At 43.9% G+C, this 12398-nt stretch overlaps 1 protein-coding gene across 3 annotated transcripts in view; it reads right to left on the reverse strand.

The window, feature by feature from the left end:
• The window catches only part of Smyd2 (SET and MYND domain containing 2), a 49638-nt gene that overhangs the window by 19854 nt on the left and 17386 nt on the right, over nucleotides 1-12398 (reverse strand). For 2 of the 3 annotated variants that reach the window (XM_048357000.1, XM_048356999.1), the window contains exon 2: nucleotides 7441-7504. The exons of the other annotated variant lie outside the window; for it this stretch is intronic. In XM_048357000.1, the coding sequence (XP_048212957.1) occupies nucleotides 7441-7504 (64 nt within the window). The remainder of the gene's footprint in view (nucleotides 1-7440; nucleotides 7505-12398) is intronic. 3 annotated transcript variants of the gene reach the window in all.

Below are 12398 nucleotides of genomic sequence, written 5' to 3' on the forward strand. Positions count from 1 at the left end.
GTGGGCACAGGTTGGTCCAGCTCCCCAAGGTAAGCGGCTTCCTTCCTAGCTACAATGCAGAGGCCTTGGACACCGAGAGGACCAGGCCCTACGGGGCTCAAACACAGAGGGGCAAGGAACAACTGCAGGCAAGTGCCCACTACAACCAACCCCAAGAACTCTACACAAAGTCCAGTTGAAGACACGTCTCTATCCTTCAAGGGTCTTTAAGCTACTAGTTTTCTTCAAGTTACTGGTGGTGCTTGATATTTACCAACAACAATGAATTCTTGGGAGACTGAAATTACATAATAACATTTACTAATAGTATCTATGAATCTAATGCAGCTTAAGTCAATATCAACATAATATGTAACACTGACTTTTACCATGCAAATGTCATGGAAGGGAAGGGTCTCACACTTCAGTGAATGCTCTGAAGACCAGGAGAAGATCAGCAGATGGGAAACAAGCATTCTTATCCAGCTCCGCAGCTATGGCAGGCCCCGCCAGCCCCTTAATCCCTCTGCACCTGTCTCCTTAGCTGTAAATAACATGATCCCTAAGTTACTTAACAGGTCCAGAATTCTGAGTCTATGATTTTACACCTTCTGGCAGTGATGCTCAGACACAAAGCCTGAAGACTACTAACTATTGTAGGACTTTTAAATGAAGATAACCAGGCACTCATGCAAACATGAAAAGGGTCTTGTGAAGACGTGGTAAGCTAACCTACAAAAAGGAATTAAAACACTGTCTAGTGCATAGTGCAGGATCCACAAGCTTTGGTAATTTTTCATTTGCTGGTTTACACAGTCATTCAACCACTGAGCCTAAAGGCAGGAATGGAGGACTTGGTCTGACTTTAAAAAGATTATGGCCATGTTAGGAGCACAAGGTTGAAAGTAAGAGCATTTATAATTAGATAGAGCCTCCACACAGCAGTTAAACCAGAATGCTGGATACATTCCAGCGAATATAGGATCGTGTAAAGTTACACCAAGGGAGATAAAATAATAATAGTAGTAGTAGCAGTAGTAGTAGTAATACTGTCTCATTTTCATTTGTGATGAAAATAATATATGGATGAAGGGAAGAAGGAAAGAGGTGTATCACAAATGTACTTCTCGGCTCTATTATTAGGAAAGAAAATAAAGAGGGAAATATTTGGTAGAAATATAAGTTTAAAACAAAAACAAAAAACACTGGATGGTTTATTAACTGGGATGCAACCCAGAGCCTCGTACATGCTAACCAAATGCTCCACCACTGAGACACACACCCCATCCCTATGTGAACATATTTTGATACTGTCTCTTCTATGACAGCGAGGTTCCTCAGAGCCCAGAGAAGGTAATAAGGCAACTTGCCCAAATTTTAACCATAAAAATGATGAACACTCATACTGAGCAATTTTTAAGAAACAAAAATCAAACGCAGGTACACCACATGAATAAGAATCTATCTTGCTAATTAGCAGTTTGGGTATTTTTTTACTGGTAGTTTTGTTGTACAGAGACTTTGCAACTTTTTTTCTGATGAATGTATAAATGATTGTGTATTTAAATACATTCTCTTTTTTTCAAATTTTTATTATCAAACTGATGTACAGAGAAGTTACAGTTTCATATGTTAGGCATTGAAATGCATTCTCTTTAAAAAATTATTTTTTTATTATCTTTAAGTAGTTATACAAAGCAGTTGGCCATTCAGCAAAGCAGGTTATGAATATAATGCATCTTGATTAATGTCACCCCTTTCAACATTCTCCCCATCCCTCCCCTCCCGACTCACCCTCACATTTCTACATTTTGTAGAATATTATGCAGTGGATTTTATGACTACTCCCTGCCTCCTTTATTTGTCTTCTTTATGACTTTTAAAATAATTATGTTTATCTAAAGCTACTGTTTTTTTTTCAAAATTCAAACAATCACTCTTGCCAGTTGCAATCCTTATAAAATTATATGTATAATAGGATCTCTCTTCTAGAAAAATAACATACATCTACATGAACAGAAAGATTCAGAAAGACATGTACTAATGCAGGTGGTTTACTAGTAATTTTCTCTCAGGGAATAAGATTTTCATTCTGTTCTTCCTTTAGACTGTTCTGACTTTTCTACAATGAGCACAGATTGTTGGTGTGATAAATGTAAGCAATCAGATCTATTTAAATTAAGACGTAGCTCTTTCTTTCTTTTTGATACCGATGGTTCTCTTTTTAAACATCTGACTCACTTTCAGCCACGATAGGACTGTGTGTGAACAAAAATGTTTCAGGATGCATAAAGAGTTGTGAAATTATTTCCTGGTACACTAGCATTTCCAACTCTGGAAGGGAAGAAATTATTATGGCTCCTTGCGTTCTGTTAAGCAGAGGCTATTGTGTCTTCCTGGATAAGGTAAGGCAGGGTTCATTATGAAATGCTCTTTTCTAACTCCAGCACTGGTGTTTCTACTGTCCTAATAGAGCTTCCAGAGCTCACAGTCTACCACCTGCACATGTGTATATGCAATTTCTTAAAATGTGGAATTGGAAGAAAATGCCACAGGACTTCTGCTTTGCACATCTGTTACCTCCAAGAGGAGAAATGGAGTCGGGTAGACACTGACTATCTTGCAGGAAGAGGACCATAAGTGTTGAACCGCACCCCCCAACCTCCCGGCCCTGCACAGGAGCTTTGCTTTCTATTCATAACAAAGAAGTAATGGATGTACTCTGTCATTCACACATACTTCTTCTTACTGGTCATGTTGAGCAATCAGACAAACGAGTAGCCCAGGTTTAGAATGCTTCACCTGACTGGGTGAAGACTCCACAGTGAGCTCAACCAGGAATGACCCAAGGACTTTGGTTCCATTCACCGGGTACCCAGAACAATGCCAAGATTCCCCAAGCACTGGTTCAGCAGTTCTGACACTTCAGTTCTATAAAATACGTAACAAATGTCTAGAACTTTGACACATCTTTCACTACATGCTCTCCACATGTGCTTTAAACACACACACACACACACACACACACACACACTATCACGGCAGGTCTTTCTCTACTTTCAGAAGCATACTTATAACCTGTCACTTCCACAACATAGTTTTTTCCTCCATATTTCAGGTCAAGAAAAATCTACCAGACAGTCTGACCACACAGTGATGATTGCGCCACACAAAAACTTATTTCTAAAACCGTTCTCCTTGAATATGTCATGGTACAATTTAAAGAAGTCTGAATGAATAGTAGATTTGGTTTTCTGGGCATATTTATAAAAATAAATATCGTTCATTAAAACACACAGCTTGTGAAATAACAAGCCTAACTAAAAAGGAGTTTCTTTGCCTTTTATATTTCCTCCTATCACCTTTTCATGCACCATCAATTAAAATCTTTCCTCTGGCATCATCCCACTGAGCCAAGTGAACTAAGAGGGAAGAAAACTGAACAAGACAGACCAACTGTAGCAAACAAAGCACAATCCTAACCACTGAAGACAGGGGGATGTGGGAGGACACATATGGCAAGGAGGATGCAGAAGACCCCTTTCTCAAGAGAAAGAGGATGCTCCAAGAACAGTGGACACTCATAGGGAGGTTTGGACCAGGAACACAACAATGGATAGGGCCCTTCCTGTTCACATCCATAAAAGCAACTTTGCTTTCTCTGATGCATTCCCACAGTGCCTCTCCTTCCCTAGAGGACCTCCAGAACCCACAAGCACACTGCTGTCTAGTGGGAGAGGGCTTCTACCATAGTGTGTAAAGAGTCACCTGGATTCTGACATTGTTGACTTTGGGCAGGTCACCCAACCATTTCACACTACATTCTTATCTACTGGTAGGATGGACCAGCCAGTCTGAATGTTAATCCCACTACCTGCAGAATGCAAGTGGGTGGTGCTTTCCTTTGAGCCCTAGGCAATAAGACCCAGGCAATGAGCAATAGTGCCAGGCTTTCTTCAGCAGGAAATCTCTCTATTACCTTCCTCGTCTCTGCTCTTGTTGGTGCCATACTTTATTATCCTTCAGCAGAGGCCCCATGCTAAGCTCATCCAAACATACCCCTGCATGGTGCCCTGAATACATCTTTATCTTGATTTCTTCCTAAATGAAGGTTCTATAGTAACTTACTCAGAGTTCAGACTCATTGTACTCATTGTACAGTAAGACTAATGCACCCAATGTATAGCATTAGTACCCTTGAGTTCTTAGAAGCCAGCCTTTCTCTTAGACCAGAAAACAGGCTCCTTAAAATCAAAAGTATAGTGTTGCCTTGATTCTTCGAAGAAAGCTAAGCTTCTGTCCAGCCTGAATTTGTAAAATTCCACCTTACTGTCGAAAGCCCTTGAACTGCCCTTCATTTCCAGATACTCAACTGTATTAAGTCCTATGCCCAGACTACTTGATTGTACTACACTGCCCTACACACATTTCTTTCTTTAGTACAAAAGACTGGAAAACACTTCCCTCAGCAGTAGGAGATGAGAGAAAACTGAAACTTAGGGTAGATGCGGCACACCACTTCTAGAAACAAGATCTGTGTCATCATTTGCCACCCAGAGTGGACTCTGGTCACGAGATAGAACAGAGGAAAACAGAGCTGTGCTCCCAGGGTCCGGTGCCCTGAAATCGAGTGCAAGACCAGGAGTGAGAACTCTCCATCAGGAGGCAATCTTGGCCTGCCACCTCTGAACAGTACTATCTCTCCAAGTCTGTCCTCAGTCCTGGGGATCCTCACCACCAAGAAACTGTCTTATTACAGAGTGAGTGAGTACTTTTACCCTTTGTCTTCAGGGGCAGACCTTGCAGACGACTGAAAGTGCTCACTGTAAAGCAACCAACAAGCGTTCTGGCACATGCAAGTTGTGAGGTATTGGTTAAGTGAGCCTCCCCCAAAGAAGGGCCTCCCCGGTCACATGCTCACAGAGCAGGTGTCTGAGTCTATAGACCAACTAGTACCTAGGGAACCCTAATGAGTACCTTGCAATGCCAACTTGGACCATACCGATTCATCAAAACCTTGCCACACGTACTGAGACCTAATGAAACACAGCTCAGCGGTGTGCCTGGGAGACCCAGAGGCATGGCTGCGTGCCACACATTCTGAGGTTGTACAGTAATGAACCGGTTCTCAGTTCCTCAGAGTAGTTCAGACTCATTGCACAATAAGCCTAACTCACCTAATATATATCATTAGTAGCCCTAAGTTCTTAGAAAGGGGGAGGGGGAGGGGGAAATGAGAGAGGAGGTAACAAATTGTACAAGAAATGTACCCACTGCTTTACGTATGAAACTGTAACCCCTCTGTGCATCACTATGACAATAAATAATTATTTAGAAAAAAAGAGCAATAAAAAAGTAAGTTACTATTAAAAAAAGAAGAAGCCAGCCTCTCTCAGGCCAAGGAAACAAGCTCCTTAAAATAAAAAGTATAGCCAGGCGCTGGTGGCTCACGCCTGTAATCCTAGCTACTCAGGAGGCTGAGATCTGAGGATCTCAGTTCAAAGCCAATCCTGAGCAAGAAAATCCTGTGAAACTCTTATTTCCATTTAAGCACCAGAAAACCAAAAGTGGCACTGTGGCTCAAGTGGCAGAGAGCTAGCCTTGAGCTGAAGAGCCCAGACCCAAAGTTCAAGCCCTGTGAACAACAACAACAACAAAGCAAATGTATACTGTTATCTTTATTCTTTGTAGAAAACTAAGCTTCCATCCAGCCTGAATTTGTAAAATTCCACTTTACTGAGGGCTCTGACACTGATATTTATAACTCCTCACATCTGTTCGGTTCATATAGGATTTTCATTTCTGCCCTATCACTCGTCAAGATTGACATCACTGTCCTCAGTTTCCATTTGGAGAAACCGCATCTCGGGGTTCTCCTGTGATTTGCCAAACTCACAGAATTGGCAAGGGGGCAGGGGGCAGGGCCCACTCTGGAACCTGCTTCTTGGCCATGGCCTCTCAGTATTTGAGGTTCTACCATGTGAACTGTATCTGGTTTACTGTGCTTGCATCCCTTCTTGCAAAGAAGGCATCCTCCTCCCAACACTCAACACAAGCCCCGTTGGTGTGGTCAGTGTCACACGGGCTGAGCTCCTGGAAGGCCTGCGGTGGGAGATACTGGCAGGACACAGTCTCTTGAGTTAAAGGAGACCGAACTTCCCAAGGCCATGCCTCTGCTGTCCCTTGAGACACGGCCAGTACTACTCCCAGTGCTAAGTAGCGCACATAGCAAGGTGACAGGGTTAGCAGAGGCAGAGGCGGTGGGGCTGGAGGAGTTGGGGGTGCAAGACACTGGTACAGGAAGGAGAAAACAGAGAGGAGCAGACAGAGAGAAAAGCTTCCCTGCCATGAAGAACCACCTGCATTTCCTAAGGTGTAGTAATACGTTTTGTTTTTGTTGTTTTAGGAAGGGGGGGGGGGAGTCGTGGGGCTTGAACTCAAGGCCTGAACGCTGTCCCTGAGCTTTTTCACTCAAGGTTTGCATTCTACTGCTTTGAGCCACTTCCGGTTTTCTGATAGTTAATTGGAGATAAGAATCTCATGGACTTAACTGCCCAGGCTAGCTTTGAACTCTAATCCTCAGATCTCAGCCTCTTGAGTAGCTAGGATTACTGGCATGAACTACTAGCACCCGGCTAGTAATAAGTTTTTAAACAAGAAAATAGCCAGGGACAGTATAGAGGCCAAAGAAATTTTTTTAATGTACATATATATAACATAAAAGACTTCAAAAGTTTACAAAATAGAATACATCTTCTGCAAAACACATAATCATTTTGTGTGACTAGGGTTTTCTAACTGGCTTGGGATACAGCATTACACCATTTTTGGCCCCTCTAAAGGCCAACTTATGGTTCCTCTAACATCTGCGTCCCTCACTGTCCCCCTTCTCCCATTGAGGGATGCAGGTAAGATCTGCCCATCCCACCCAGCCTGCTTCCTGGGCCCTCAACTCTCATCTGCTTCTGAAGCTCTGGCTCGTTCAAGTTCACAGCAGCTGGCTGCTTATCCTTGGAAAGGTCGTGCCAGGAGCTCCCCTGAATATAACTCTAACTAAGCTGGTCTCAAACCGCCCAAGAGTACTTGCTGCACTAGGGATCTCTAAACTTTCAGACCGGTGGCAACATTTGAAACTCTCAGTGTTTTCCCGGTTTCTGTTCATCTTAGCTCTACTGTCCATCTATTGCTGGCGTCCTAGGGAGGAAATGTCAACCTTGGTGACATTCTTTCCCCCCTCCTTTCCCCTTTCCCTGCACCTCATTTCTGGTCTCACATGTTACTCAAACTGTGAATGCTGTTGCTTGGCTACCTGTCCACTCTGGGGCAGTGTGTCGACACACGGGGTATGCCCCACCAGGGGTGTGGGGAGACAATGCCATTCAATGACAAGAATGAGAGGACACTGGGGTCCCCATTTTGAAGGACAGAGAGGCCCTCCCTGCCAGCTGGCCCAGGACCTACCTGACATTCCGCATTGCAGTAAAATGCCTGCTTGCATCTTCCACATTTCGACAATCCTTCTTTCCTTAAAAACAGAAAGGGTACGGTAGTGGCGAGAGGCACAGAGATGCAAGACAGTACATTAGATCATGCAGTCACCGAAGACACCCGAGCAGGTGCAGAGCCATGATTCTCCTTACCTTACTCTCCACATAATGGCATCTTCCCCAACAACACTGAAACCAGATTAATCCCTTATAGGGGGATGAGTTGGTTAGAGAAACATGCACCCTATGCTTACCAAGAATCCCCAGTGTGAATGAAGGACACTGTCCAAAGAGTCCCAGCACATGTGCTCTGACTCATGACCCCTGGTCTTGAGACTACATGGCTGCTAATGTCACCCATATCACTATTGGTTAGCTTGGAGAAGGTCATATCCTTCTCCGTCTTGTCTCATCTCTTAGCAAGCCATGTTGTAGCCTAAGTCCATGAAGATGGAGCCTGAGGGCATACCTACCCTACCTACCCCAGTGAAAACACCATATGAGGAAGAGAATGCAGAAGGCCATACCATTCAAATGTTGTTCGGAAAGCTCAACTTAAAAATAGTGCAGCCCTAGCTGGGTGCCAGTGGCTCCTGCCTATAATCCTAGTGACTCGGGATGATGAGATCTAAAGATTGAAGTTCGAAGACAGCCTGAGCAAAAAAGTCTATGAGACACAATTAACCAGCAAAAAGCCAGAAGTAGAGCTATGGCTCAAGTGATGGAGCACTCAACCGCCCTAGTACCACATACCACCCCTGACACACACACACACACACACACACACACACACACACACACACACACACACACACATACACACAAATTAAAATAGAAATGATGCGCGGGCTGGGGATATGGCCTAGTGGCAAGAGTGCCTGCCTCATACACATGAGGTCCTGGGTTCGATTCCCCAGCACCACATATACAGAAAATGGCCAGAAGTGGCGCTGTGGCTCAAGTGGCAGAGTGCTAGCCTTGAGCAAAAAGAAGCCAGGGACAGTGCTCAAGCCCTGAGTCCAAGTCCCAGGACTGGCTAAGTGAAATGAACTCCATTTTATGGAAATGATTGTTATATCACAGTTGTAACTACTTTCAACATCCCATGTGTATCTGTAGTTTATACTGTTGATGATGTTCTTGTATCACCTTCCTGTGGTTGTACCTACACTATCTCTGTAATCTTATCTGAGTATATTGGAAACCGTGTATACTGGTATTAGAATTAGGAAATTGAGAGGGAATACCAAAATTGAAAGACCAAGGGTAAATTAAGAGAAACAACAACAAAAGCAATACTTGCAAAACTGTATAGTGTAAGCGAACTGAATACCTCAGGGGGGGAAAGGGGGAGGGGAGAGGGGGGTATGAGGGACAAGGTAACAAACAGTACAAGAAATGTATCCAATGCCTAACGTATGAAACTGTAACCTCTCTGTACATCAGTTTTATAATAAAAAAGTTAAAAAAAATAGAAATGATGCAACCCATTAGGCAGTGGTATGTTCTAGAATCCAGTATTTTTTACTGGATCTGGTTCCTGTAACACATTTACCTTCTGTGAGTACAAGTGAGTGGCTAGCCGCCTCTGTATAATTTAGTCATTTTGGCGTGGTGATTGCTATATTATTTTCTTGCTTCCCTGTTCAAAAAAAGCAACATGAGTATGGCTTTCCATGTTTTGGGTACTAATTTGTGTGTTGTGTGAGACACAAGCCAGTGCTCTTCCAAAAACTGTGAAGCCACTGACTACACCCTGCTTATACACCACCCAGCTCTGAACTTGCCTGTGAAGTCAGAGTGTCATCTGAATAAACTACTAACCGCCCCCTCCCCCAAAATCTGGCCTTTCCAGGGGCTTTCTTCCTGCTGTGAGGGGGGCAGGGAGGCCTCTACTTTCTCAGCAGCCCCGGGTTTGCTGGCTGACATTTTATCACAGACATGTCACAACTTCCCACTGTGGAATCCTCCCCGCTTCTTGTCAGCAGGCGGGTGGTAGTCACCACACTCCCACGGATCGAGCGATCCCAACACGCGACTGCTGGTGCCACGCACACAGGCTGGCAGCCCTCGTGACAGCCCTGGGATCCCAAGACGCAGACTGAAGAGTGTGTGGAAAGAAAACACACATCTTGGGGCTGTGGCATAAATAAATATTCCCAGTCCACACGCAGGAACCCACTAATTTAGAATTGGAGCTTGGGTGATCCTCCAGGGTGACTCTGATGGGAACCCCCTCCCCCCACTACACTCTGTGTTTTGGAATATGAAAGAAACAAGGCCCATGGCAGCTGGCCACCTGCGTATCATCCCCAGACAGCACGGGTCAGAGGTACACTCAACAACAGCCGTGACACGTCAGCACATGCCCAGTGACATAGCCAGCGAAGAAATGCCAAGAGGATCGCAAGGAAAGACCAGCCAAGCCAGGCAGAGAGCTTTCAACTCTAGAAGAAATGAGTGAGGGAACGAATAATGGTGAGGAGATGCCACTTCCTAGACATGTCAACATGAAATGGGCATTTCATTCATTTCCTGGTGTTTTCATAGGGAGATTAGTTTAGCGATCTCTTTATATTTGACTAGAGCCATTAACTTCCTCGCCTCGGTAATATTTCAAAGCCACATGAGCTGTCTAAGTCATCCTCTGACCACTGAAGAGCCTCTGGAGACACATGGGGAAGATTGTGACACTAACACATTCAGAATACAAGACCAGGTGTGGTGGCTGACACGTGTACTCCTAGCTATTTAGGAGGTCAAGATCTGAGGATCACAGTTTGAAGCCAGCCCAGACAGAAAAGTTTTTTTGTTTTTTTTTGTTTTTGCCAGTCCTGGGGCTTGAATTCAGGGCCTGAGCACTATTCTTGGCTTCTTTTTTGCTCAAGGCTGGCACTCTACCACTTGAGCCATAGCATTGCTTCCAGATTTTTCTGTTTATATGGTACAAGGATGCTAGGCAAGCACTCTACCGGTAAGCCACATTCCTAGCCCAGGACAGGAAAGTCTGTGAGACTCTTATCTCCAATTAACCACCCAGCAAAGCGGAAGTAGTGCTGTGGCTCAAAGTGTTTAGTGCACTACCTAGACAGCACCCAAGCCCTGAGTTCAAGTCCCATGACTGACGATAGATAGGCAGGCAAATAAACAAATAAAATAATAACAGCTGGGTGCAGTGACTCACACCTGCGATCCTAGCTACTCAAGAGATTGACAGCTAAGGATCAAGGTTTGGAGGCAGCGCCGCTGCAAATCTGAGACTCTTTCTCCAGTTAATCAACAAAAAGCTGGAAGTGGAGCTGTGGCTCAAGTGGTGTAATGCCAACTTGAGCTAAAAACTAAGGGGACAGCACTAGGGCTGAGTTCAAGCTCTAGTATCAGCACTATATATCTATAGCTTCATCTATATCTACATCTATACCTTTTAATAGCATCAAAGAAAGTAAGAATTATACAAATCGTCTTGTAAAGTCACTTTAAATCCAAGCCTTGTTTATAGCTTCAACCAAACATGTCATGGAGAAAGTGGGAGGAAAAAGCAGCTAGGCAGGAGCTCTAATGGGATTTCATTGAAAATAATCCATCTCCCCAAGGCCACCTATTAGATCCAGCTAGTCATCAAGTCCATCAGCCACAAACAACAAAGACGCACTCCAGCGTTGGCAAAATGGTACCTGCTTTCTACTGTCCCTCATGGTGGTTCTCAAGTGGGGAGTCCACAGACTGCCGGGGTTTCAGAGACTCCTTCAGGGAGCTGATGAGGTCAACACTCTTTTTGAAATAATATCATGACATTGCCTGCTTTCTCTGTGTTATCTCAGCACTCAACACCGCAGACATGTAAGGGGGTAAAGGAGCTTGGGTCCCTTAGCAGAACTCAAAGCAGCAGCACCCACTATCCCAGGACTCTCTTCCTTCGGTGATGTTCGTGTGCAGCAGGAAGGCAAGCCAATGTGTCACAAGAAAGTCTCTGCTGCAGCCCAGAAGTATTTATTAGCTCAATTCTTGCCAATAATTTTGATGCTCAGCAATGAAAGAGGAAGAATGCAGAGGGCATAGCTGCATTCAGAACACCAGCACAATAGCATTCTCCTTGGAAAAGCACTTATGCGACCACTGGCACTGAACACCAAAGTAGCTTTTTTTTTTTTTCTAGGAATGCCCTCTTTTTTACTTGAAAGAAAAGCTTTAGACAAACTGTTGTTATTCTGACTTGAACATTTGGCAGATACACCATTGAAAAGAAGGAAGGGAGCCTATCACTTCCAGGAAAATGTTCTTTACTGCCAATGATAAAAATCAGAGCTTTCCAGCAAAAATTAAAATTTTGGAAAACATATATCTGCCACCCTGTTCGGATGGGACTGGCGGTGATATCAGGCACTGTGATGTTTTTAAATACAGTCTGATGAACTCAGTCAACTTTGGGAAGATCTGTTATTTAGTGATACAATATTTTCCAAATGACCAATTATGATATTTAAATTGAGTCATAGGGGCTGGGAATATGGCCTAGTGGCAAGAGTGCTTGCTTTGTATACATGAAGCCCTGGGTTCTATTCCCCAGCACCAAGTATATAGAAAACAGCTAGAAGTGGTACGGTGGCTCAAGTGGCAGAGTGCTAGCCTTGAGCAAAGAGAAGCCAGAGACGGTGCTCAGGCCATGAGTCCAAAGCCAAGGACTGGCAGAAAATACAAAATAAATAACTACTTATTAAAAAAAAAAAAAGTGAGTCATGGCTAAAAGGATCATTCAAAACAGCCAAGGAGTAGGGTATGGTTCAATGGTAAAGCACTTGCCTAGCATGCATGAGGTCCTGAGTTCAGTGCCCAGTAAGCCAAAGTACAAGTTAAAACAATAGATTTTGTTGAAAACTTGCACACATTTATGTGGAACAAAGCTTAGAAAGATGAGAACTATAGATTTGAATA

The sequence above is a fragment of the Perognathus longimembris genome, chromosome 11 (assembly GCF_023159225.1).
Source record: "Perognathus longimembris pacificus isolate PPM17 chromosome 11, ASM2315922v1, whole genome shotgun sequence".
Classification (NCBI taxonomy): domain Eukaryota; kingdom Metazoa; phylum Chordata; class Mammalia; order Rodentia; family Heteromyidae; genus Perognathus; species Perognathus longimembris.